At 34.8% G+C, this 27,397-nt stretch overlaps 8 protein-coding genes across 8 annotated transcripts; 3 read left to right on the top strand and 5 right to left on the bottom strand.

Moving 5' to 3' along the window:
• Positions 1-47: 47 nt before the first annotated feature.
• IRA2 (Ras GTPase activating protein IRA2) lies at positions 48-8,945 on the bottom strand (the record flags this gene model as incomplete). Its single annotated transcript, XM_003668512.1, has 1 exon — positions 48-8,945. The coding sequence occupies one exon, from the start codon at positions 8,943-8,945 to the stop codon at positions 48-50; it is 8,898 nt and encodes a 2,965-aa protein (XP_003668560.1).
• Positions 8,946-10,874: 1,929 nt separating this feature from the next.
• On the bottom strand, positions 10,875-11,936 carry NDAI0B02810 (uncharacterized protein; the record flags this gene model as incomplete). Its single annotated transcript, XM_003668511.1, has 1 exon — positions 10,875-11,936. One exon carries the CDS (start codon positions 11,934-11,936, stop codon positions 10,875-10,877), a length of 1,062 nt encoding a protein of 353 aa, XP_003668559.1.
• A 977-nt stretch (positions 11,937-12,913) lies between these two features.
• Positions 12,914-15,727, bottom strand: NDAI0B02800 (uncharacterized protein; the record flags this gene model as incomplete). The annotated part of the gene is made up of 1 exon (XM_003668510.1): positions 12,914-15,727. The coding sequence occupies one exon, from the start codon at positions 15,725-15,727 to the stop codon at positions 12,914-12,916; it is 2,814 nt and encodes a 937-aa protein (XP_003668558.1).
• A 425-nt stretch (positions 15,728-16,152) lies between these two features.
• PHM7 (Phm7p) lies at positions 16,153-19,119 on the bottom strand (the record flags this gene model as incomplete). Its single annotated transcript, XM_003668509.1, has 1 exon — positions 16,153-19,119. The coding sequence occupies one exon, from the start codon at positions 19,117-19,119 to the stop codon at positions 16,153-16,155; it is 2,967 nt and encodes a 988-aa protein (XP_003668557.1).
• Positions 19,120-20,674: 1,555 nt separating this feature from the next.
• On the top strand, positions 20,675-21,814 carry ADH1 (alcohol dehydrogenase ADH1; the record flags this gene model as incomplete). Its single annotated transcript, XM_003668508.1, has 1 exon — positions 20,675-21,814. One exon carries the CDS (start codon positions 20,675-20,677, stop codon positions 21,812-21,814), a length of 1,140 nt encoding a protein of 379 aa, XP_003668556.1.
• A 223-nt stretch (positions 21,815-22,037) lies between these two features.
• Positions 22,038-22,343, bottom strand: MHF1 (Mhf1p; the record flags this gene model as incomplete). Its single annotated transcript, XM_003668507.1, has 1 exon — positions 22,038-22,343. The coding sequence occupies one exon, from the start codon at positions 22,341-22,343 to the stop codon at positions 22,038-22,040; it is 306 nt and encodes a 101-aa protein (XP_003668555.1).
• Positions 22,344-22,780: 437 nt separating this feature from the next.
• On the top strand, positions 22,781-26,008 carry DUF1 (Duf1p; the record flags this gene model as incomplete). The annotated part of the gene is made up of 1 exon (XM_003668506.1): positions 22,781-26,008. The coding sequence occupies one exon, from the start codon at positions 22,781-22,783 to the stop codon at positions 26,006-26,008; it is 3,228 nt and encodes a 1,075-aa protein (XP_003668554.1).
• A 529-nt stretch (positions 26,009-26,537) lies between these two features.
• Positions 26,538-27,278, top strand: YIP4 (Yip4p; the record flags this gene model as incomplete). The annotated part of the gene is made up of 1 exon (XM_003668505.1): positions 26,538-27,278. One exon carries the CDS (start codon positions 26,538-26,540, stop codon positions 27,276-27,278), a length of 741 nt encoding a protein of 246 aa, XP_003668553.1.
• Positions 27,279-27,397: the final 119 nt, after the last annotated feature.

The raw sequence follows: 27,397 nt of genomic DNA, 5'->3' as shown, positions 1-27,397 counted from the left end.
TAAGAAAAAAGTTTATGCATTGCATTTCTATCAAATAAAATCTAATTCTATACATGACAAGCCATTCTTGACAAAATCATCACGGTAAGTCTCTTTCTTTCCAGCAGAAGTTCAGGATCTTCTCTTAAACCCATCATTAAGTCGTTAAAATTATGCTCAGCAATTTCAGTAATATTAATTTTATAGAGACCTTTCTCTTTCAAATAATTGACTGTCCTTGTATTGTATTTTGCCAAATCATTGAACTCAGGTTGCAGCACCAGCAAACTGATAATATCAAAAGCAACTGGCCCACAATCAGAAAAGTGTTCCATCGAAGCAGCTTTACGAATTTCGTCACTTATTATGACATAGAAGTTAAAGATACATCTCGGATTCCTGTGTAATAAATAACGAATAACTAATATCGTTCTTAACTTCGAAGATTCATCTAATATATTCCCGTTAAATAATAAGGCGGATTGGTATAATGCAATGGAAGATGAGGAGCAACCAGAACTTAACCAATCAAGTAGGCTCTTAGGAACTTTATTAACATCATTCAAATCGATCATTTCATCTTCATATTCAACCTCTTCTAAAACTTGTGAAAATTCTTCCGCATTTAAAACTTGAAATAATAGATATAGATAATTTAGGTGTCCATTTGATGTAGCACATATTCTATGTTCCAAATAAGTATTCTTGAATAGCATATGAAGGGTGCTTATTGCAGTATTGCGGGTGAAAGGGATTGTTAATCCACGTTTTATATATGCGGTCAAAATGTGAACAAAATTTTCCTCATTCCAAATGATTCCATTCATAGTTTCTAATTCCTTTAGTAATGGCGACGCAAACCCTCGAGTATTTATGAGTAGGGAAATCAAAGACTTTCCCGAGTTATTTGTATTGAAATAATTCATGTATAGTCGGTCTAAACAACTGGTCATGAAGATTAGCCCCCCTTGGAAAATTGCTGCATGTGGTGATTCTATAAACACAGTTGTTAACCAAAACATTTCTGTCATCAAGTCAAGTGATGGATCTAGTCCTTGAACCACTTTGCTGTACGTGAATAATTGTGCAATTATCAAAAAGATCAACTCATCAGTAACCACAGGTTGCGCAATTGTTTTCAACGTCTCTTGAAGTAAACTTCTACAAAACATCTCTGATGTGTATGTTTGACCAATAATACCAAGCATCATCATAGCTCTAGATGCCAAAAATGATTCGTCTTGGAAAACTGCATCAGTTAAGTATTTTTTGAATTTAGTCTTCCACTGAGCTGATTCAGTTGTAGAGGCATAATCCATAACCAACATAATATTTGTCGTGAAATAATCTAATACGGTAAATTTGCTTGAAAACGATGAGGCACTGAAATTTTGTAATAAACGACCTTTATCTTGACTAAAACCAAAAATAAATTTCATTTTCTGTCTTGAAAAGACCGTTAAAGTTTCATCTAGATTCCTTCTGTTCTCTTCAGGTAGTATCTCATTAATAGTTAACGAATGACAGACATTCATTAATAACTCATGCAAACTAGAACGGATCTCAGGAGGCCCAACATCAATTAGTAAAGAAACAATAAACAAAAGCTCCGGTAAAAACATTTCTGCTAGGAATGGGGCTTCAAAGAAAAGATGACTACTTGCCTTTACTAAAATCATCAACTCAGACCAACTCTGCGTCAAAGCTTCTAATCTCAGTGATGGTAAAAATGATTTTATCAACTTCATTAACCTTTGTACAATAGTACATGCAACCTCGACTGTTGGTAATCCAGTAAGTAATGAAAGTGTTTTCTTCCAATCACGGTCTTCAGAATCTCGTTCTAAAGCATGATTAATGATTTCTTCTACCAATGGTGCGGTTAAACGTCCGTCCGCACCCAGTAGAGACCAAACTTGGCGGTGATACACGGTTGCAAAATCTGGCTCTGAAACTGTTAATCGGATCAGAGTACGCAATATACGAGATATTACATCGGGACCTTCTTCATCATCTAATAAATAAATGTGTTCATAGAGGTTTGGGATCCAGTAAGACCAGGCACATATCGTCTGCGGTACATGCTCATGTAAGATGATCCCAGTTTCTAATCCATTCAGAATATATTTGCATATATATGGAGTTAATTCGGGATGGCATTCTGCTAGCGATTTTGATACCATAGTAACAAAAGTGGTTGTGTCGTTAGGAACGTATATTTCGGTGGCACCTCTGAAGTTTGCCCCAAAATTCAAGTTGAAAGCATTCCTACTAGTTGCCATTAAGTTATACGCATTATTTTTCACTATATCGTCATCATCGTAAAGACCTACTAGAATTACTAATATTAGATGACCAATAAGTTCGTAATTATCACGTATTTGTTTATCTTCTTCGGTGGATTTTATCTCCCCAATCGGCTCGTATAAATTTTCCCCATATTCATTTGATAGTCTCATTTGTGCGTAGTAAAACATCTTTACAATTTCCAAGTACTTTTGACTATAGAAAATAAGACTTGCTCCGTCCACAAAGTTCACTGTAAATTCATTAGATGCACCGGTGGTCGACGACACATGCACGGATGATATCTCACTGATTCTGAAAACTTGGTTAAATTTTACATCGAAAGAGGACCCGAGTGTTTTACTATTAATTAATTTCGGTGTTACTTGCAAAACTTGGAGATATTTATTCCCAATCTTCATCACTATAGGGACGGGTTTCTTTGTGTCAGAGTTGTAAAGAGTAACATCCTTAAGAGATATACGAATATCTTGCAGTATGCTCAAACCTTGGCCCGTTAGACCGAGTGACTTCACTAACTCACCATCGGTATTGGAATTAATAAAACAATGGGGGGTTTTCATCGTTAAATATGGACTTCCTTGCTCGCAATAAGTTAGCCATGCCCTAAGAAATACTTCAGTTGCATTGAATAGGAATATTTTAATACAATTCTGTACAGAAAAGGACGGCAAAATATTGAATAGTAAGGAATTCAATTTTTTAATATCCAATTCGTATTCACTAAATTCGGTACAATCCAAAACGAGACAATGTTTAGTTATCCATATTCTTGAGTAAATCTGGATGAATTTAAATGCAACATCTTCTACGCCGATTCCATTTGTTTTGAATTTTTTAAGCATTAATGTAATGATAGGAATACCGTCGTTTGACATCGATTCATGGACAAATAAAAAGTCATCGTTCGTTGGCCGCTTTTTAAATGCATGTCTACTCATAAACTCATATAATTGGGGATATTCATCAATATGTTCTCTTATAAATGGAGGTATTTCGTTGCTGTACTTCATTTCGGGAGGCCCAGCATCCCCCAATAGCTTATCGACTAATAAAAATGTGCTTCTAAAGAAAACACAATCATCCAATGATCGCAGACCATCTAATAAAACCTTTCTAATTTCGAAACCTTTCATGTATAAGAAACGATGGAGGAAATCAAAATCGAAGGGTATTGGCTCCGGATCTGTACGAACAACGATATTTATTTCGCGGTCTGTTCTGCATGTTTCTACCAGAAATTGGAAGATATGGTCACTGCATTTTTTCAGGAACTCTGATTTATTCGCCAAGGATGGCCATTTAATCAAGTTATCCGAACCATTTGCAATATTTTGGATTACCTTTGCTAAAGAAATGAATGGTCTTTTTTCGTCGGAATTTGAGATCTCTATAATGTTCTCGGATTCAGGGCTAACTAGTGCTGGACAAATCAGTCTAAGAAAAACAAATGAACCGGCTGCAATGTATGCATAATCAGGGAACTTCTTTTTCGTTGCAGTATAAATAGTTTGACAAATATAAAAAAACTCAGGGGGGAAATAAGGCAATGCTTCTGTAATTGAGGCCAACAGATCTGTCATGTACTTTTCAAATAATGCAACTTGTAATGCTGCCTCTGGATCATTTGGGTCCAATTTCTCTACTTCAAAGAAGTCTTTATTTTCTAACACTTTTTGTAAAACAGGTCGCAAAGCCTTTATCAAAAATTCATTACCCTTAGTTCTTGATAGTAATGATAGTGCTCTGGTCGCGCAACTGTTTCTTCTTAATATATCCATAGGTCTAGATACATGTTCAATTTCATCTTTAATTAGTTCGGAAACACAAAGGTGTGACGCATTTCTTGTTTCAAAACCATTAATCAATACAGCTGCATATGCATCTAACTCATGAGCTGGACAAACTTTTCCGGCAGCGACAACTAATTGGGGAAATTTAACAGTATAAAGTAATAGTTTATCAATGCCAAATAGTTTACTTTTCTTAAATCTACCTTTGTCCAATGGATATTGTGATAAACTATTTGTGAATACTTTCAGGAATGCATTCTTGATATTCCTATTCTTAGAGTAACCCATTGGTACCGAAAATTGTAAACTTGCTTCAATATTTGCATTCGATAAGTTACTTAAGGCTAAAATGATATTTTCATTTAATACGGACATTTTGTGTGCTAATGACGGTGGGAACTTATCCGACTCCATACTTTTTTCTAATCCTTTTAGTAAAATATTGAAATAATTACCATAAATGACAGATTCAGATCTACGCCCTTCTTCTTCAGACGCTGTGACTGGTATTTCTAATGGAAGGTTTTCTGTTAGGTATGCAATTGCGATGGATGATTCAATGGCAGTATCTATATAAAGTAAGTCTAGATCACGTCTTCTTAAATTCACTTCTCTATGTGGTTTAGATAAGTTCTCGAGATCCAACTCCTTTGAAATTGTTGATTTAAACCACGATATGATCAGTTTCAACCATTTATTTTTCAAATGGTAATGATGTTTGAGTGCCAAACTATTTTCTGAATATTCTAAGGCCTTAATCACTTTAGTCATATAAATAATCGCTCTATAATATTTCCTTGAGGATTTTGATATCCCCTTAATAATTCTCATTAATTGACTGATAACGTCAATAACATCGATTGAGAAAATAACCATAATTTTTTGATCATCAGAACGTTTTAAAATTGACCTTAAAACTGCAATAAGCTGTTGTAAAAGAATAAAATTATACTCTTCCTCTGGTTTTGTCAAGTCAATATCTGAAAGAGCTCTAATATGACATTTCAAATTATCAAAGAGCAACTTAAAAGAAAGCGGATGCAGTTCATCACCTAAAATTTCACGAGAGTTTTCTCTTGTGAGTAAATCTGGACTGTTGAGCCATTCACATTGTTTTCCAATGAAATAATTCATTTCTTTCCTTAACTCAGTCGCAAATTCCAGTAGATATGGATATTGTTCTCCTTGTTGCTTCTGAATAACCAGGAATGGTCCTGAAACAGATGCAATTATTCCGGCAATACTTCTAAAGTTTGCAGTTTCTTCAGGGGTTCTCGTATTACAATGTGCTAGATGATACCACTTTTTTAATAAGGCATTCATCGAATCAAGAAGAATTGAGTCTGGTTGTAAAATATGTTTTAAAATATTAGTTCGGATATGACGCTGAGCAGCCACTGCTCCTGCGGTTCTTGGGATCTCTTTTGACATTGCTTCCAAGAAAGGAAGATTAAAGATCCAATTCTTATCAATCGGCCCAATATATTTTTGATGAAATTTGATCACAGTAAGGAACTCAGCAAATGCAATCCTTAACTTCTTCTGAATAACAGGATCATCGGTATGTAATGAGACAAATAATGCTCTACCGACGGTACCGACGATAAGAGGGAAAGTTGTACGTTCAGCTTCAACTACATTATCCATATGGTGTGTATTCTCTGCAACAGTTCCTAAATATGACCTTAATTTTAGAAAGTTTTGAACGATATCCAATAAAACACCACGCTTATGACTTTCTAAATTCAAATCGAATAACCCCATAGAAAATAAGGAGATTGTATAGCTACAAATTAGGAAATATCCACTAACTGTAATTGTTGAAGTATCAGCGCTAAATTCCTTAATATAATTGACTAATACGTCCATGAATGCTCTAGCGGTTGATTGTAAATTCCTGTCAGAATCAACGATAGCGACAAAAATCGGTTTGATAATATTCTTGAAATCACTTGAGATCCATAGTTGGTTAGCATTCCTTGAATGCGGTAAAATGAAATAATTAGTCATCCTCTTGAATATACTGAATATGTTAATCATGATTTTTCTGGCATTCATAGATTCCACTGAAGTTAAGAAAACGGGACTTTCTAAGTTAAGCGTTTCTAACATAGACACACTGTGTGTACTTTCTTCAGAATATCTTCTTAGTCGACCGGATTTTGAAGTTAGTTTATAAGGTTGTAATGTAGGAGTAGGCGTTGAGTTTGTCAACGTCATTAGAGATGCTGAAAGATTACTTGTAGGACTCAAATCAGTAGTTACAGATTTCTCAGAGTTAAGTAGCGATGTAACTGGAGGGAATCTATTCTTTACTGCAGAACTTCCTACTGGACGGGTTCTTGGAGTAATTAAATGTGAAAATGGTAGATCAATTGCTGATGGGGTATTACTGCTACCATGATTAGTAGAAGATAATGAAGACGTCGATGTGGAAGTATCATCATCTTGTGAAGCACTAGTCGGACTAGAACGTGATATTGAGGCTTTAGAAAGCATTGAAGGTGAAAAGAACAAAGCTTGGGCTGCGTCTCCATCATACGATGACGGACTTAAAACAGAACGTTCAGATGGCTGATATGATGATGCTGAATTTAAAGAGGCTGCCAACGAAGTTGTGCTACCTCTAAATAATTTTCTTGTCCCAAATTCATCCAAAATTGTCCCGTCTAAAATGGAGGAAACAATATCCGAAATCTTGTCATTAAAGTAAGGGAATGCTTCAAGTAAAATATCTGCAACGGAACAAAACAAAGATTTGAAAAAAGCTGATGTCTTGTAAGCTATTTCTTTTCGTAAGTCACCTGTACTTGGTAAATGGAAAAACACTCTAAAGGCTTCAGTATAAAATATTTGTTCTTCGAGATTCAAAGTCGGTAATGTCACATCTGTGATACCTAGTTTTGCTAAGAATGCGTCTGGATCAAATTGAAGAGCAGCAGCAAAGAATTTCAATCGTATGTGGTTTCTAGATACGCTGTTTCTATCAAGACAATTTACTAATGTTTTGTTTGGCGGTACACTCCAAGGGCTTCCCAGTTCCAGATTGGATCCTAAAAGACTTATTAATCTCTTGGCGAAAACGGCAGATGGTATTTCTTTGTTTATCAGATGAACCGATGCCATGATTGATACAAGCGAAATGGCTGCCCTTAACGAATCTGGTAATAGTATTTTCGCAACAGCTTGTGCTCCATTTAGGTTCTTAATTAATAATGTCATAAACTTAACAGATTTTTTCTTCGATAATTGTAGTGTAGTCAATTTCTTTAGGCCAGACGTTATGTGTTTTATATTTGAATTTATGTCGCTGTCTTTACCTTCAGGAACTAAAACATTCTTTAAATTTTTCTCCGGATCGGAAAGATATTCGAAATGTTGAGAATTCAACTCGACAAAAGTATCAGTATCAAGCACCACTAAAGTTATCAAAAATCGTAGTATTGCTGTATGTGGTAAGATTTCAGTGTCATCGAAATAGGTATAAAGTTCTAAGATATTTTCCAAATGTAAAGTATCCTTGGTGTTACCTAAACCAGACTTCTTTCCGGCAGGTAGATCTGTTCTAGGTTGATGTGTAGAGTCATCTGCAGTTCTCAAAAAGTCAGAATCAACATTTGAAAGTAAAGATGTTGCCGGTATTGTAACTTGTGGTAGAGAAGGATCATTTGTAAGAATTGAAGAGTTTGAATTGGAATTAGTAGAAGAAGTATCCGATTGCGTTGCCGTTCCTACTGTGTTCGTGGTTTGACTGTTCTGCAGTACTGTATGATGCTGCAATGAGGAAAGAATGTTTGCAACATCGAAGTCAGAATAAATTTGGTCAAATAATGTGCTGACTGTAGTTGTGAGTGTCTTTGTATATACATTTGTTTTCATAGGATCATTTTTTAAAAGATCGAATAATTGAACATATTCATTTGGTCTAGCCATGTACCAGAAAGTCAATGATTTTGATGAAAAAAATAGTAGCATACAAGTAAAAATAATTCGTTTTATTCCTCGAAATAATAATTTTACAATGTTCAAAAATTTTGGTAAAGTATCTATTGTTATATATGCACAACCAAGCATTTCAAAATGCTGGACAACTTGGAATTCACTCTTTGAAGCGGTCGTTAATGGATCCTGTATATTTGCTCTTATATATTTGAAGAATTCATTAGGATTAGAGGCAGCGACGAACCTTAAGATGTGACTTAGAGTAATATCTACCATTCTTGCATATTCTGGATTGTTCTTTTGTTTAAGGAATGTTTGATATTTGACTAATGCAGTTGCACTTAACAACGAATCAACTCCGTATAAATTAGAGGCCATATCTCGTAATACATCCAATGTTCTTGTATTAAATTTAAGTTTTGAACAAAGATTTATTAATCGGAGGGCTAATTCTGAATTGAGTAAATTTGGAGGTTTTTGATGGAAGCCAGATCTACCTACAGAATAACCCATAATGGAGCCTGAGAATAAATTTTTCTTCTTTTCATAATGTTCATCTTTTGATTTTTTAGATTTTTCTGTATTGTGTGATTCTATATAATCCCAGAAATATTCCATTGTATCACTTAATAATCTTAATAAGGCAAGTATTGATTGGATTGCACTTTCAGTTGTATTTTGCGAGATGATGGATTCATTTTTCAAAATTGTTTCAATTAAGTTCATGGTTTGTTCAGCGATTGGATTCAAATCTTTAGAAATGGCTATATTCATGATAACGGATCTACATGATATGTATGACGGTTCGGACTCGACTTCCAAATAACTTGGAAACCCGGATTCAATTGGTAAAATTGGAAAAATTCTCTCATTGAAGAAATGTTTGACTAATGTATCAACCATGTATGACGGCTGTCTATTCATTTTGAACTTGAAATATTTGAGAAAGTTGTTGTAAGCCTGACGAGTTAAAAATATCAACTGAGTTGGGCTTGAACGGAAATAGAAAGTAGTGGTTTTATTGTTATTATTAAATTAGATATGCTGTCCTTTTCTCCTTTATATACCAATGGATATTGAGTAAGTAATGCTGTAGTATTGATCCAGAGGAAATGGGAATGCCTGAAATTAGAAACGAATTTTTTTTTGAATTCAGCTTAAATTTTTATATTTGTTCTTGCCCTGATCTCACAAGCAAAGGAATGCAAAGTATTATGCCTTGAGATCTCCTAGTATATATTTCAATTAATTCTGAGGAACGTAAGAGTAACTACTATCAGAAAATACAGAATGATAAAGAACGATTCCTTTCCTATGTGTATAGAATGATTACTTTGCTTATACAGGTTCAGATTATCAAGATTATCTCGTTGTTTCCATGTCAAGCAAAAAGATATCCTTGGTGAGTCCTGTTTATTCTTCTGTTGCGTACGTAACCGTGATTATGCAGACAAGGCGACGCCAGGCGAGGTAACTGACTTCTTTTTCGCAAATATTCGGAACTTGTTCCAGGGATCATTTACATATTTAAGCAGCGACGACAGGGGAAGCGAGAAGGGGAAAAAAAGAAGAATTCTGTGTGCGACGCCACCTCGGCTAAGGAGTTTTCTTGGGCTAGAAAAATATTATTGCAGATCTCGAGACCCCCAGACAGGAAGCTCCGTTTCTTCAATAAACATAGGGCTTAGTCAATTCTCTTACAGGATTAAAGTAATAACTCAACTACAACAAGAAAACATCCTTGAACTCCTCTTGATTTTCTATTGTACCTTCTTTTTATATATCACAATATCGTTTGGATAAGTCCTGCTTAATAGAGGGCTACAGAAAACTTCCCTGTTATTTTTTTTTATTTACTGGAGCCCAGCCCTCGGTTGGAAAAACACCGTTAGGGTAAACACCCTTTTGATTTGAAGCTTTTTTTCTTTCTTTCCTAACATTCCATGCAGATTCCCAGTGGCTTTTCTGCACATGGAAGAAAATTGGCCACCGGGTAACAAAAGAACACAAGCTCAACGAAGTTTTCAAATGCCAACGGTATTCTCGTGACAGTGACAAACTTTTGACGCGTCACATTCGTGATGAGACGCCATTAAATTACACCATTTCAGTCCATTATTGATCTCTCCAAGTCAGATCATGTTGACAAGACTATGACTAAGTTGTCATTTCCAACCTCCTACCTCAATCAAAAAAACCTTCCTTTTGGACACCCTACCATAATCTTCCCCAATACCCTGGTGGCCAGGTGGCAGGAATTTGTACTTACAATAAGTCGTAATTTCATATGCTACTTCATTCCAGTACTTCAAATGGTAGTGTTCCTTGTCAGGTAATAAGGAAAAATAGTAGCTTTTCTTTGGTCCAGACACAATTATACTCCAAGACTTAATGAGGACAGATATTTTAAAGTTTCTAAAGTATTTAGTCCCGGGGATCAAAGACTCTAATTCATTTGATTTAAGCCCACCATAAAGCCCAGCTGTTTAATAAGTCTAATACCGTGACAGCTAATATCTTCTTTATAGATTGTCTATCTACAAAATATACACATAAATAAGAGTATATATTAAAAACGCTATTTAGTAATAACGTAGCATTTGGGAACACAGATCCAATAATGCTTTTGGCGACTCTCAGCCGCAGTAAGCTTTTCCACGTCTTGATTTCTTACTCACACTGAGGGATCCAAGAAAGGTCATGACAAAAAAGACAGTACTTCCAAAATACTAAAAATAAAACATAGTAACATAATTCGAAATTTTACTGTTTTCCGAGTGGTTAGAGGATACGTAATTAGATAAATTCTTTTTATTGTGTCAAACCCAAAGGAAACCTTATACTGGCAAACCATTAAAAAATACCGTGAGAAGGAACGGTTCCCGCCTTTTTCGTAAAGTTGTAAAAGACAACTTCGTTTTCTGAGCCGTCAGCTCGCCAGATTAAATCACTGCCGGAAAGTCTAATCGCCATATAGATTTTCCCAGGATTGTCAAAATATCTCCTCTTCTTTGAGTAACGTCCTACAGAAACCACCGGACATCCAGGCTCGATTTTGCGTAATGATACTCTCAATGAGTCTCCTGCTCCTAAAGCTTCATCATTCCAGTACCTCAAACGACAGTCCTCCTTCAATGGGGTAGTTCCACAGTTGGTAATAAGAAAACGTATCTCTCTTTTCTCAGGAAAATGCTTTACACTAACCTTTAACATAGAAGGGAGCTCAAGAGCTTCCAAAGGTTTATACCTTTCATATATCTGGTAGATATCCTTCAATGCTTCTCTACTGCACTTCGTTTTAAAGAAATCATACATACCTTTATCGATATCGGACGTAAGTGGCAAAGTAATAGAAGAAGTTTCCTCTGTTAGCTCGCTATCTTTAGAAGTTTGTTTCCCTTTTATGACTTTTGTTAATACATTCATTTTGGAAATAATGTCTTCCAAGAGGTCATGTTCCATTTCTTTGGTTTCATTAGATTCAATTTGACAATTCGAATTATCTGGAACTATGACCATTTCCTTCACTCCCTTATCATCTAGTATCCCAACAACATCATCTTGTTGCTCTAGTTCCAAGTTCTTCTCTTCTTGAGGATATTTATCAACTGAGACATACTCTTCTGGTTCTAAGGAAGAGGTACCTTCAACAGGTTTGTCATATACCGATATGGTAATGAAACCATGATCGAAAGCAACACGTAGCTTCTCCAAATCATGTGCTGTGGCAATTTTTCCACATTCAGCATGATCACTTAGCCATTGAATATCCTTAGACTGAACAGCATCTACTAAACCAAAACACTTTAATAACACATGATTAAATTCTTGCTCGGTAAAATCTTCCGTTGTGATACTAGCATTAACAGTAACGTTTTTGTAAGTTAATGTCGTAAGCTTATTTAAGGAATACATGCTGGAGGTATTAGATGGGATTTTCAAATCTTGCCAGTTTGAATCAATTGATTCCTTTCACAATACAAAAAGTGTTATTGACAATAACAACGTTAGCAAGTAAAATCAACATTCCAGGAAAACTTTAAAGAATGATCATTCCATCGCTACTTATATAAGTTTGACACTCCAAAAAGTATTCGTTGGCGTCCTCCAATTTTAGTAACAACTTCATACAATTGTGTACATCTTTAATGCTATGGAAATTATACTCTCCTCTCTCCTACTTTAACTGAGATATGTCCTGATGTATTAATCGAATGTCCATGCAAACGCATCCGCCAGGATTTGACACACCTTATTAATGTGTCACATTTGGCATAAATTTTGATGCATCGGGAAAAGAGAAGGCGATACCAGCGAAAATACTCACATTTTTAGTTTCGTTTTGTAGCCCCTTAAGGAGCGACAGTAATGAACTTAATTCTTATGAATACACTCTATATACTATATGAACACTAAGCAACAACATGTGTCATACAGCAGCTATCCAGTAGGATCGGTTTAGAATAGTGAATAGTAGAGCTATCAGACAGAGGTGGAGAAGTTATTGTTATCGTATAGTTTTCGAGCTCACGCTAGAAAAAAACAACTCTGGCATCAATTTCATTTTCTTGAAAAAGCCCGGCTTTTAAAGAAGGATGGACTGTACTTTGTTAATATTGAAGACACAAAGGTATCCAATCTCACACAACATAAAAAAACCTAGAAATATTTGAGCACTTTTTCTGGAAAACTGGACACATACTTGGTATATATTTGAGTATAGCTTTAAAATTCAACTCTGAACAGTTATAATATGTATATTATATCCTAACTTTTTTACTAGCAAAAACACCGTTTAGAAACGAAATTAGATTAAAATAAAGATTACGTAGTACTATTCATTTATGGTACGTAACTTATTATTTTACTGTATTCTTAATTGTCACTTTCACTTAGCAGATCATATTCCTCCCAAGTTTGTCTTGTTGAAGTATCAATGGAAATAGATTCCTCTGATACATTGCTCTTACTAACAAGTTCACCTGTTTTCTTTTCTCTAAGCTATTATAATACTGTTCATTAACCTCTAAGTGCTCATAGGAGAGAGCTGGAGTTGACAACTCAAAATTATTGTCATGTACTTTACCGCTATAAAATACAAAACCATCTTCAGTCGAAAGTTCGACCACATCAACGACAATACCATTATGTATTGGGCAAGGCGGAGACCAGAGCAGATGTTTCTTACTTCCTATGAGAAGTTTATGAGGTCCCATATCTAACGTGACGTCAGCAACGTGTGCAACGCCATGGTGTTCAATGGAATATTGAACGACAAATTTTGAGTTTCCAGGAAGATCAGACTTCCCGCGGTTTGTCAAAGTGAATTTTATATCTTTGTACCTTCTTTCCATAGTTACCTCTAAGGCTGTACTATTAAGGAACTCCTCAGGTTTTTTGATATTTTCCAGTTCATGATTTATCGATACTTGTGCTATCATATTATCTTTACTACTAAATCGTTCATCTATTTCGGATTCGTCTTTTCCGCCTATATATCTCCATTCTTTAAATTTGGGGTACCCATTTACAACCTTTTTGAGGTCTTCACTTGTTTTTAAAGTAGATATGAAATCATGTGTTTCGTCATCTGTTTCCAACTCTGTGTTGAAAAGACTTACTTTCTTTGAGCTAGACCTTTCCCTTTCTTTTTCATCTCCTTTAGATATATAGTTAATCGTTTTTTGGATAGTTGCATTTAATTGTACAATTGCTGCTTCACTCAATAATATTTGCCTCTTAGCAATAGAATTGTCTGTCACTTGGATGCCCTCGTTGTAGTTACTTGAGCTATTGACTGAGGAAACTGCAGTGCAATCCTTTGTTCCTTTGACTTCACTAGATATGGACTTTTTACAACAGTTTTTGAGGAACTGTCTGGAAATTTGAAAAGAAATAAATCTGTCTTCTAATAAGATATTCTTCACGACACTAAAATCATTAAAGTCATCAGCAAGGTATTTAGTGAATTCTTTGTCTTTGTCTGGGTAGGAATTAGTAATAAAAATTTCAGTAAAGAAACCCAAGAGAAGAGCTGGTGTTGCTTTCCGAGCCGGGTATGCCCCTAATCTTTCATCTTTCATTGAAATATATATATGGGTGTTCTCCGTTTGGATATACTGCATATCGTTCCAATTTTTATCTAGCCTAGTTGCTTGCTTTAATAAGTAAGATTTTGATAATACGAATGTGACCGAATTCTTACTTAGTAGTTCCTGTAGGACAGTTTCAAAATCTTGCGTCACATTGTATCGGAATAATGAGTTAGCCTGTGTGCTACCGGTACAATTGCTGATTTCGATGAGTTCTTCAGAAAGAGACATCAAATAACTTGGATCAAGTTTATCTGATGAACAGAACATAGCAGGAGCTTTTCCTTGGATAAAGTAGAAACCACTATTGCTGGAGTTCAAAGACGAGCCGTGTTTCTCGACCTCATTAAGAGCACTTTGTTGTTCCAGATAACATTTGGTTAAGGCCACAACGTGCTCCCCTTGTTTTGCAAAAAGTTTCTTCACATCTTGAAAGTCATAACCTGGATTTGGAGTGAGCTCTGCTGATGTACGAAAGGACGTGTCATTGTTCGTCCTTAAATGAAAAGTAGTTGGGAAAAGCTCTAGACATTTAGTTGGTGATAACGTGTTCAACTTTATATCCTTGAGTGGCGCAGGTTCCCCTAGATAAATTATGATATCTGGAGTACGTAAACTTGCATTGAATGTTTTTTCCTCTTGCTTCAAGTAATTAGCAGAAAGGACTATTTCCTTCGGTGCCTTGTCTGCGAGTAACATACGTACCTCCTGAAATCCTGGTAAAGGATCAGAATAAACATTCTGGCTTCTCATAGTCACGTTCGGATAGTTTCGCAGCATTATGGTTTTGGGTATTACATCTAAAATTTTTTCGATGGACACATCTTCTAAGGGAAAAGCGGCTATAGATTTACCATCTGGAATCGTAAGCTTTACGAACTGATCAATTTCTTTTGGTACTGATCCTGTTTCTCTAGTATTGCTAATAATCCTACCAGTTGAGAATGTTTTCAAAAGGTGATTAGGTGTCAAAGCGTTTGGATACGATGATTCACCAATATTGTTCACTTCAGGTATCTTTACTTGAGCTTCTAGATACTTTTTGGTTAATTTGATTAAGGTTGGTGCTGGGGATTCCAATTCGTTTTTAAGAGTGGCAAAGTCAGGATTTGACAAAACACGATGAGGTGCTATCTTTGAAGAGTCGACGACCTTACAATTAAGGATAGACATTACTATCGGTTCTCCATCTAGGATATCTTTTGGAGTTACGCTAGCTAGATTGAATTCATTGTATTTTCCTTTATCGTAAAAAGCATAAATTTTTTGGCCTCCAACCTGTGCATCATTGATGGTAACAGGTTCCGCATTATTAGAGTCGAATTTTTGGCTTTGATACTTTAAGTATCTATCACTTACTTTGAATGAAATTGCAATGTTACCAGCCAATACTCTTCTTAATTCGTCGAACTCTAAACCAATTTCTCTCGGAAAAATATAATCTCTAGTATTACTAATAATCCTAGCTTTTGGGAAGGCTTTCAAAAGGAAATAAGGTGTCAAAGCTTTCGGATTGACGGCTACAAGCCCAAACCCATTATCAATATAATATTGCTTACCAGTTGGCCAAGACACTTCGGGCAATTTTTCTTCCATTGGTGTTTGCTCGCACATATGGGTATTTCTAATATTGTGGTAAACTAATCTAGTATCAAAAACAAGTATATAATATTGTATTTAATGGTTATGTATAGAAAGTATCTATTACGTAGCATGTGCAACCCTTAACTAATCCATCTCTCCGTCTCGAATTATTTGATAATCGCGACACCCAATTTTATACCGATAAATAACGTTACGAAAACTTGACGCGAACCTTAAGATTAACATTAACATGATTCATGTTTGCAAAACAAATTGTGTTCGATAAAAAGATACGTGTTTTTGAATGGTACGTTTTTATTTAAGACGATAGAGTGATATTTAAACATTATTATTATTATTTTTAATCTGGTATTAAAAAAACTAACTCGATTATACAATACTACTTTTCTTTTAACGTGATCTTGGGGGGAGGCAAAGAATACGTTTGTTATGTACTACTTTTTCACAGGAGGTTCATAATCTGGTGGGTTAAAAGTAAATGTTGATTTACCTTTCTCATTATATTCTGCGAAATCATGGCTTATTTTAGCACCGCTATCTTCGGCTTCTTCAATTTGTTGTTTAGAAACACCCATTGGGTCCTTGCATATCCAAATAATTGGATCTTTTTCATTGACAATCGGATCTGTATACGCTGAGGTCAAATATTCTTGATCATACTCCACTGTAGTGTTGTAAACGTGAGGTAATCTAGTTCTAACTTTTTCAAATGGGTAACTATTCTTTGGATTAAAGAAATTTCTAATTCTACCAAAGAAGGAAACATCTTCCGTTATATTTGGAGGGAATGCTTCAGGAGCATTTTTCACTGCACCAACATCCCCATACATGTTACCGTAATCTGCAACGGCCAGCACTCCATCCGGAGCTGAGCGATCATTATTCCCCCTATTCAAATCCTTCAAACCTTTTACATCATCATAATGGTACTTTCTGAATTTACCTTCCTCATCTTCAACGAACGTAGAGGTATTTTGTAATTTCAATGTGTCATTACCGCCAACACTCATTTTTTTAGATGAACTACCACTTGTATACTCAGATGGATTATAATTTTTCATTGTTGCATTTGGATCCGAGGAGGTACTAGATTTTGTAGAGGAGCTCTCCTCTTGATCATCATCGCGTAATAAATTAGCTCTCTTTAAATCAGCATGTGTAGCAGGTCTAATGACACCAGTAAATTCTCCAGCATCAACTTTTTCCTTTGCAACTTTTCCAATATCTTGAACTTCTTTCAATCCTAAATCTTCGCTTGGGTAGTGATAATTTGGTTCACCTCTGGCGTAATGGATAACACTTAATGGAACTGCGTCAATTAATGGTAGGAATTTTCTTTTCATATAAATATGAGCCAAAGCAGTAACGACTATCCAGAAGCATTCTAAAACCAAAGGTCCCCATGTCTTTGCCATTATGAATAAACCAACAAGACAAACTTCTGATAAGTAAATACCCACAAAGACTTGGAAGAGGGCACGAGGATAGTTTCTACCTCTAAAATCTGGTGAGAATCCAAGAACAAAATTCAAGTTGTACAAGTATGCAATGTACATTAGGAATAAAGCGATGGTACTGAAGACTAGAAGTAATGGGGCGATAATTGAATATGAGATATAGATACAGACTAGTATTTCCATCGTTGGATAAATTACCCCCATATCAGGTTTAGATAATGTGTTATAACGTTTCCATTTTTGTCTTGGAGTAGAATCTAAAATCCTTCCCATTGTATTTTGTAATACTAAGTTAAGAGCCTGTAGTAACGATCCTGATGGCACTGTTAGTCCTTGTAATAGGAAATATGCAATGTAGAAATTGGATGCCTTTGGTAAATTATTTGCTAATAAAGTCATTGCTGAACTCGGATCTCTTATGATTGCCTCTACAGTTGCAGAAGCGGAAGAAGCCAATGTAGTCACAATAAATACTTGAATAACTTGGAATGCATAATACCATTTTTGGCAATATTGATCAGTCTCCAGTTTGGTCAAACAGCCACTTAAAGTACCTGCCATTTTGATGAATGGTGGTAATAAAGACATTAAGACTGCTAACATTAAAGTTGGTAAAATACCAGTGATTAATCCCATCAAAAAATTAGGTAAATTGTTGATGAATTTTAAGAATGGTACTTTTTCAGTTAAGAAATTTATATTTGAAATACAACCTACCACTGCGACTGGGATAGCCCAGAATATGATTAATGCAACCATTAAAGAATTCGCTAAAATTCTTTTAGATTTTCTTTCAGCAGATGATAACTTCATATTTGACCAATTAATATCTTCTGGAACAGAATTAATTAATTTTCTTCCAAATGATTTGGGACCTAGCAAACCTTCAATGGATTGGAAACATTCTTGAGCTTCTAACTGAGTATCGAATTGAATGAAAGCTGCTGGTAATTTTTCATTTTTATCCCATTTTCTCTGTTGCGTATGAACTTTATCATTCAATTGAGCCAATTCCTCAGTACAATGATGGATTGTATCAACTTTTTCACCAAAAGGGAAGAATGGGAATCTTGTATTTATCCGGTGAGAAGGTCTGCTATAATAAGGAACATATGTTTCTAAATTTGCCTGCGGTTTATTATTATCTGGACCAAATAATTTTTCTGGCTTTTTTTCGTTATATTTGTAGTATCGTTTTACTGCTTTATCAATGACTTTATTTAAAGAAGATTCCAATTTCATGGAAACTTTCCTTCTTTCATTGATGTGTTTTTCCAAATGAGACAAATCATGGGCGAAATTTATATTAACCGCTTTTGAAAATCTCTTCTCCAATTCACCTTCTTGAGCAATGGAAGGATCTAATTCGGTGATCATGACTGTTCTTGAAGAAAGTAGCCCATCATACAATGGAGAAGTTTGAACTGCTTGTCTTAATATGATGTAGTAATAAAGTTCTTTATAGATGATATAAGTGATTAAACCGAAAACAATCCATGATAAGAAGACATGAGCGAAAAATCTGTTTTTATTGGTAACGTTTGCAAAGGATAATAATTCAAAACCTTTTAAATTGTTACCATTGGTAGCATTGACTGGTAATAATATTGGGAATAAAATAAAACATAGTAATAAAGAAGTTGTTGCGAATATTCCAATATAACGTAAGAATAAATAACCATCTAATGAAGTATGTTGAATTAAAAATGAATGTGGTTTCCCTAATAAGAATGGAACCCATTGGAAATAACCTGAAGGTACCTCATCCGTTCTTTCTTCTTCTTTTATTGTTTGTATATCTGTTAAAGTTCTCGGTTCGTAGGTTCTTCTATTTCTTGGTCTCAAGGTGAGGAATAACCAGATGAATATTAGTGCGATTATCCCATAGATTATTAGTGATGTAACGAAGGCTGAAGTAGATGAACTTGTATCTTCAGTAGCCATTTTTTTGGTAGTCTTTTATCTTCGGACGTGTTCTAGTTATTGATGTGAATTATATTAATTATTATTCGATAGTTCTTGTTTGATGTGATATTCTTTGAATAGGTTTGTACAGAATTTACAGAATTGAATATATAAGAGTGATATAAAAGGAATACTTTCTTGTCTTATTGGAACGAACAGTATCGATTGGACGAAAAAGTAACAAAATACGGTGTCACCATAAGGAAGTGGGAATGATGATTTATATAAAGTTTTATAAATTGTAAAATAGCTCCTTTCAAGTGAAAAGGGAAGTCCCATAAATTCTGTCGTTTTTTGACAAAATAATTTAATATCTTACTGGATCCCTCCATACACTTACAATGAATTGCATAGTTCTTTATGACATAAATTGAATTGAAAATGCAGAATGTAAATAGAAAGGGAATCAGGAACCACAAAACAAGGAATCCCCGTGGGGCACGTAGTGTCAGCCATAGAGGTAGAGGTAGAGGTAGAGGTAGGGGCGAGGGGTGAAAGCGGACGAGGAAGTTTCGGCCGCGAGTGTGTTAAGCAGAATAGGAGACTGTTAAAGTGTCATTGTCGTCGGGACGGTGCTGACTTCCTTACATATGTATATCTGTACGATTTCGAACGATGACAACACATTTCGTAAGTAACGGATGGATTAGGGGTTAGGGTTGTAGGAGAGAATTTGAAATTATACAATGCATTTTGAACATCAACGTACGTAAGTTGTTTGGTTAAGAAATACTTTCTTTCTTGTTTATCGATCGAGCATTTGAAGAAATGAAGGGGCTCTATGAGAAATTTTAGAAGACCATTCTTATCCAACTTCTTCCGGGATTATAAATTTCCCCTCCCAGAGTTAGTCTTTAGGGATATCCTCTAGGTGTATGCCATACGACTTAGGAATCCCACATTAAATTACCCAGTCACAATCTAGAAAAGACACATCTTATCCAAACAAGACAAAGTCACTATTCAAAATTGATGTCACATTTTGGTCTATCTGGCCAGCAATATAGTTAGTTTATTGTTAATCCAATTATTTTTAGTTACACCACTAGTTAATTTATCTGATTTCCTATGATATGTAATATATTTTTGTTCTCTATTAGATATCTTTTAAGGTAAACGCGGTAGATTGATACCAGCCGGGGGTAATTATTTCTTTGCGCCGCATTATCAAACAATCGGATATTCGTCCGCCCCGTTGCCATAGTGACCGAGACGCACCCAATTCTTTGAAGATTTTTAAGTGTTTTATTAATCCGCAGTTGTCAAGGTTCCAAAGGGAATTAAAAAAAAAAAAAAAAAGATTATATAAGCATCAACCTATAAATCCTCGATGTTTTTTACCCCACCTAAATGTGTGCCAATTATTTCCATTGCCTGACGCTTTTTCGTTCCTATTAGTTGAAGATTAGGTAAAAACTCATCAGCTCATTCTGTTTCCTCAATTTTATAGGCAACAGCTCTATCGCAACTTTACCCCGAACCATTTAATTTAAATAGCGAACTCCCAAAAACCTTTCCAACAATAAATTTTATAATGATTCTTTACTTAATTTCAGTAATACTACTAGTAATTCTTCTCTTAATAACAAATTTGAAAAATTTCATAATACGGAAACTAAAGTTCAAAAATCTGAAACAAATGACAAAATCCTCAGAATTACTTCCAAGATATAATGACATTCAAAACAGTAGTGGATCACAAAATATATCAACATTATCATTAAATGAAATTGATACCTATCCAGAAACACACTACCAATTAAAAATCAAAATAATTTACATAAATAACAGATACACTATCGCAAGAATCATCTCTAAGAGAATTGGTGTTCATCCCATTTGGGAAATAAATGATTTAATCATTTTATCGATCAATAATTTGAAATTGAAGCTTGATGAGAATTTTAATTTTACTAATACAACAAATGTTCTATTCAGAATCCCCTTCAATTCAATCTCATTATCACATAATCACGATTATTTAGTTAAATTATTAACTGTGTTGAATGTTAACGCTATTGGTTGGAATCATGCTCTCAATCAACCTCGTTCTCAATTGAGACCGGGCAAATGGGTTCTAATCCCTGCCTTAACTGACAACGTTGATAATATCACCTCTGCACTAGTTGGAGTCCGCTTGGCTGCCCTAAGAGGGTTAAGAGTTGCCTTGGTATTATTTCATGATGTCCTGAGTAACCATGTTGCCAATACAGATGATTTGAAAGAGAAATTTCTAGAAGCTGGTGGTGAACTATTTCTAACTGGTGAAGAAGATTGGGTATTCCAGACTATGGATGCCACTGATGGAGAAGGTGTTCACAGTATTGTTGTTGATTGTAATGAATTCCAAACCGGAAAGGATGCAATTGAGAGTATGATAATTGATTGTTTGGTAGTCTCAAGGAAAAATGGAACTTTGATTCTAACTGGTCAAGAATCTCAAGATTTGAAACCTCATGACTTGAAATGTATTTCTGATGTGTTTACTCAAGTAACTAAATCAGTTTCCATTATCGGATCTAATGAAGGAACTAGATTTGATGTTAGACAAGTTTCGGGTTTCGTTGGTAGAAAATTATTCCAACTGCCTATCACAGTGATCCAGGCAGGCACGACAGAAGCTGTCAATCCAACGGCATTAAAGGTTAACGAGATCATTCATATTAATGAGTGAACTTAAGTTTAATGCTTCTTTAACTAATATCGTTATAAAAAGTTGCTAATCCCGCATTCATTTCATCGCCTCAGTAAATTTTTTTTTTTATATGCGAGATACATTTTCATTTATAAATCTCTACTTATATGTATATGCCTCCGTTTTAATATGCCAAAAAGTCCCTTCTTTTTTATTTGATTTTTGATTTGTTAGTTCATAACTGAAACACTCGTTTATCGAACTATTGTTCCAACGAGTTCATATTCAAGTTTGACACCATTTCTTGTAGTAATGGTGTCTTCCTTAATAATAACATTAAATCGTCCCGCGTAATGGTTCCCCTGCCCGCATGATTAGCAAACAATTCTAAATCAGTACCAATATCTGTCAATTGTAAATAAGTTAACGACATTAGGGCATTAATGAACTTAGGACTATACGTGATATTCCCTTTAACATTTAATGACGGTACAAGTTCCTTCACTTGTTTATCCACAGCGCACCAAAGCTCGGCTTTCAGGCGTTCAGTTTGTTTCTGTTGATCCATTGAAAAGTTCCAATCGATAGAATAATCCTTCAATTACTAAACTAGTTCTAGTTGTCGTAGATATATGTTCCAAATCTGATCCATTTTAATCGTTTGGGATCATTTTGTCGTGTTTGTTTCTTGTTGAAAAATTATATCGCGTATGGAAAACATTCTGTACGGGGAAAATACAGAGGAGAGAAAGAGGAATAATACAATAGGAACAAAGACATAATCGAATGGTAGTAAAAAACCACAAGGGCTATATTCATATTCTTCCGAACACAAAAGAAATCAAAAGAAGTCCGGAATATTTAAACCTTCATCAGTCATTAATTCATATCTCTACCTACATTCATTTGATCTTTTGAATTTTCAACAGGCTTCTCACTATTCTAGAGTACAACGTTAAAGGGGAGAAGAAATATCACGTACGAAAACCTCACGTAGAAAAAAAAATGAAGCAATTGACTGTAAGTTATGGTCTAATCTCTCCACAAACCGATACAGAACATAAAAACTCCCATATTTTACCAATTAGTAAAATTTATACATGTCCTGATTTGAATTTATTCCTCACAGGTGGTAGAGATGGTTCCATTATCATAAATGCTAATGATAAAGAACAAGGGAAAACAAAGAAAAGGTTACAAGTTCATAGTGACTGGGTTACTGATTTGGTAAGAATTCCTGGAACTACAAAATTCATTAGTGTTAGTCATGATTTTTCAATTGTTTTATTTGAGATTTTCTATAATGGAGACCCTGATTCATGGAATATGAAAATTGTTGGTAGTCATGATGATTATATTAAATGTATCGTGCCACTATTATCTATGTCCAATGATGATTCAGAATTTTGGTTCGCCACTGCTGGTCTGGACAAGAAAATTAAAATATGGAAATTATTCGGATTTGAATTCTCTGAAATCTCATTAATTCACGTTTTTGATAATGCAAATACACAAGATGATACAGGGTCTATTTATACAATGGTATCCGTTCAAAACGATACTTCTAATCTACCATTTGATCTGGTCGTTGGCGATGCAGATGGGAATATCGTATTGTATTCATGTCAAGATAAAATTGAAGTCAAGAGATTGAAACACGTTCATTCTACAAATATTAAAGTAATTAAATTACTAGAAAATTCGACAAAATTGCTTACAACTGCATCCGATGGTATAATTAACTTATGGGATCTGGTACCTTCTGTACGAAACGTAAATGCAGAAAATGTTTATAAACCAACAAGAATCGGATCATGGAAATGGGATTGTTCAATTTGGTGTATTGAAGGTTCCTCATTATATGATATAGTTATAGGTGATTCAATGGGAAGAATCTCTAAGTTAGACTTTGATTTAATTCAGAATGACGATATATTGAACGTTTATCATAAAGAGGTGAAATTTACTTCTTATTTTAATCCAGGACAGTACAAACGATCTGATACAAATGGTAAGACAATCACTAAGAATATAGAATCTAACGGTGAGCAATCTTCAACCGATCAAAAGAAGAAGAAAAAGGTACATGGTGGGGTATTGGACATGAAATTTATTGATCAAGATACTTTACTTTTTTCATTTTGTGATGACTCAAATTTGAACTCTTTGAATCTACGGGTAAATAAATTGACGATAAATAAAGGCGGTTTTGCGTTGACAAGAAGTTCATTGTTAACTAACAGAAGACATGTGATAACAGAAAATACCAAAGGTGAAGTTCAAAGATGGGATATCGTCTCTTGTGAGTTGTTAAATACGTTTCCATCCAATGAGGGATCATTTGATGATATAGTGATTCGATTCACCTCCAAAGAAATTTTATCACATTGGTGTACAGTCTCCGTTAAAGTGGGTGTTTTATTTGTCAAGATCAATGAAAAATTCTTGAGCACAGAAATTTATGGTTCAGCTTTAGAAAAATACGAAATAATTAATGACATTGAAATAAATGCGGAACAACGATATAACCTGGGAAAAATTGTTATCAACTCATTATTCAATGAATTTCTAAATTATGAGGCTCAAAAGGATGAAATAGTAAGAAAGAGGATCCTTACAAAAAAGAAAAGCATCCATCACCATCAGAAGGATACAGCGAAAAATAGTAAAAATTCCATAGGTAAGCACAGAAACAATGTATTTTCAAAATTGAACTCTTCAGCATCCAACTTGGCTGATAGTTACGATTCCTCATTTGCCTCAGTACCAGGAACTCCCCTAGTACGGAATCTGGAAAATAAAGGTATGGATATTTCTATATCAAATACAGATCAATTTTTATTGAAACCTCCAGGTTCGGCACCTCCACTTACAACGAATCCGCTTGAATCAGTTGATCCTCTCGATATAGTTCAGCCCTCTCCAATGGATAGATCAGCAAGCAGTAGTCATTATAATATGTTATCTAGAAGATTCAAATCATTTAGAGAGAACAATTCCAAGCAAAACCTCATTGGCGTGAATACACCTGAGGAAAATATGTCTGATATTGATGGCGGATTTGTCACTTCAGAGAATAGTAAAGATGTTTCTACTGAGCCATTGTTGTGGAACCAAGAGAGTTCAACTGAAAATGGTGTTGATAAGAATGTCAGCAATTTCGCATTGGGGCCAATCAATACGAACTTAGAGAAATTGAGAAACGAAGAATCTTCAAGGATGAATTCAATTTCAAGTATAAACTCACCAATGATGTCTTCAATAGCTGTCACAAATGCTGGAAAGAAGGAGGATTTCATGTCTGATTTATTGGATGAAATTCATAATGCCTATATTCAGGAGTATAACAATAGTAATAGTTCATCATTAAAAATATTATCGAAGAAAAGTCTAGAATCAAAAATTGAAAAGGATCTCACATGTCCATTAATTCAAGTAAAATCTGGGTCTCTGATACTAGTTCATTGTTGGAACGATGGATCCTGTGGAGGAAGAGTTTTGTTCTCAACATATTTACCTCCTTCAAGATCTCCTCATAAACATAAGATTGGAGAAGGCAACAGTAGCACCAACTATGACGACGACAGAGCCAATGATTCAAAAGATCATAGCTCTGATTTAGGTGATAGTGCGCTTGTAGATTCGTCAAGAGTTTTCAAGGACGACGTATTATTGGAAGAAGATGAGTTCGAACATGATGAATATGGCACTGGAATTAGAAAGCGTCAAATATTTGAACAGTTTGAAAGGAATCTACCTTATTGGTTTGCAAAGACATTATTCAAAAATGTTAAGATTGTTGAAATTGAACAACCAAAGGTTAACTTTATTATAGCTCCATGGGTTGGTAATCGTGAAGAAGCTTTAAACGGTACATCTACTGACAGCAAAGGAAACTCTAACGATACTCAATTCCATTATAGGTTAAAGTTTGGAAAAAGTAAAGAGCAAACCCTAGCCAGTACGGATCTACCAAAAGTTTCGGACGCGAATGCTAAACTAATTGCTCCAGGGATGATCAAAGTGAAAAAGATAAAACTTTATGTAATTGATCGATTTGATGGGAAAACCCCCGAAATGAAAGCTAAACAAGATCCGAGTATATGGTTGGAATTGCTCTGTAGAGACCAGGTTTTAGACAATGATATGACTTTGAGTACAGTTAGGACTTTGTATTGGAAATCGCAAGGTGAGATTATAATAAATTTCAGAAGAAAACCCAACACAATATAGATCGCAAGATTCTAAAATTATAGCAACCCTGATAAAACAATAATTGGAGATAAGGATGCAGAAGGACTTAAGTTGATCCTCTTTAAAGTAGTTGCCAACCACAAGATAAACAACAAAATCTGCTAAGTTACGAATGTTATTATATATGTATGTATTTTTTGATTTTTTTACTACTTTTATAAAGTAATGATATAATTTTTATAATAATCTTGTCAATGATTTATTATTTTGGAAGGGATCAGACAATGGAGTCTATTCTACCTGATTTGCGTCAGCTGCTTCTTCCGGTCATTGTTTTGCTTAATGCGTAGATGTACATAAGCTTTCCTTTTCGAGATTAACGCTACACAGAGATTTTATCAGTTTTTTCAGGGATATGAACAAAGAACTCTGTTATTTACACGTTTTTAGGAATACGTAGCCTTGACTACATTAATAAGTTTAGGGGCAAAAGATAGAGTCAGCCAGATATAAAGATAAGGGGACCATTCAGCCAAACATTTGAAATAATATTTAAATCGTAATAAAGATGGCAGCAGAGGATTCCATCATTGAGCCGGATGTAATTGAACCAGATACAACAACTAATCATGGTAGCACTGGACCAAGTCCATCGTCTATTGCTAATGCTAACGGCACTGCAAATCCTTTTGCCTCTCCATCTGATCCCATAAAGAGAGGGACTCTAGATGAATCAGTATTAACGACATTGAAGAGAGATGTATCTGAGATAAATTCAAGGTTAAAGCAAGTGGTTTACCCACATTTCCCTACGAGAACTTTATTACCAACCTCTGAACCGGGCAATTCCATTGAAAGTAATGTTGATATATCAGGTCATAGTGATCTTTGGGCACCATTGACTTTTATTATACTTTATTCTCTTTGTGTATCACATGCAAAGTCCTTATTCTCAAGTATTTTCGTCTCATGTTGGTTCATATTATTGGTGATGGCTTTACATTTAAGATTAACAAAACCGTATGATAATATATCGTTAATTTCATACATTTCGTTATCAGGGTACTGTCTTTTCCCGCAAGTGATCAATGCGTTTCTTTCACAAGTCATCTTGCCTCTATTTTTGAAAGCCAATTATAATACATGGATAATTAGAGTATTGACCATTCTGAAACTTTTATTTTTGGCAGTATGTCTGAAATGGTCTGTTACAGCTATTACGTTGGTTACTAAATGTAAGGATGCTGTTCAAATATTCCCTCTAGGACTATGTTTTCTAGGATTTGGATGGTTATCTACAATGCTATAGAGAAAGGCTTGGAGTGATTAATATATAGACTATATAAAACGTATGTATAGACAGCCATATTGTTCTGCCACTTTTTATTCATTCAATTGATCATAAAGAGCTGTTATATATATCGACAT

The sequence above is a fragment of the Naumovozyma dairenensis genome, chromosome 2 (assembly GCF_000227115.2).
Source record: "Naumovozyma dairenensis CBS 421 chromosome 2, complete genome".
Lineage (NCBI taxonomy): Eukaryota > Fungi > Ascomycota > Saccharomycetes > Saccharomycetales > Saccharomycetaceae > Naumovozyma > Naumovozyma dairenensis.
The sequence above is the reverse complement of the archived record's forward strand: the minus strand, read 5'-3'. Positions and strand labels throughout refer to the sequence as shown.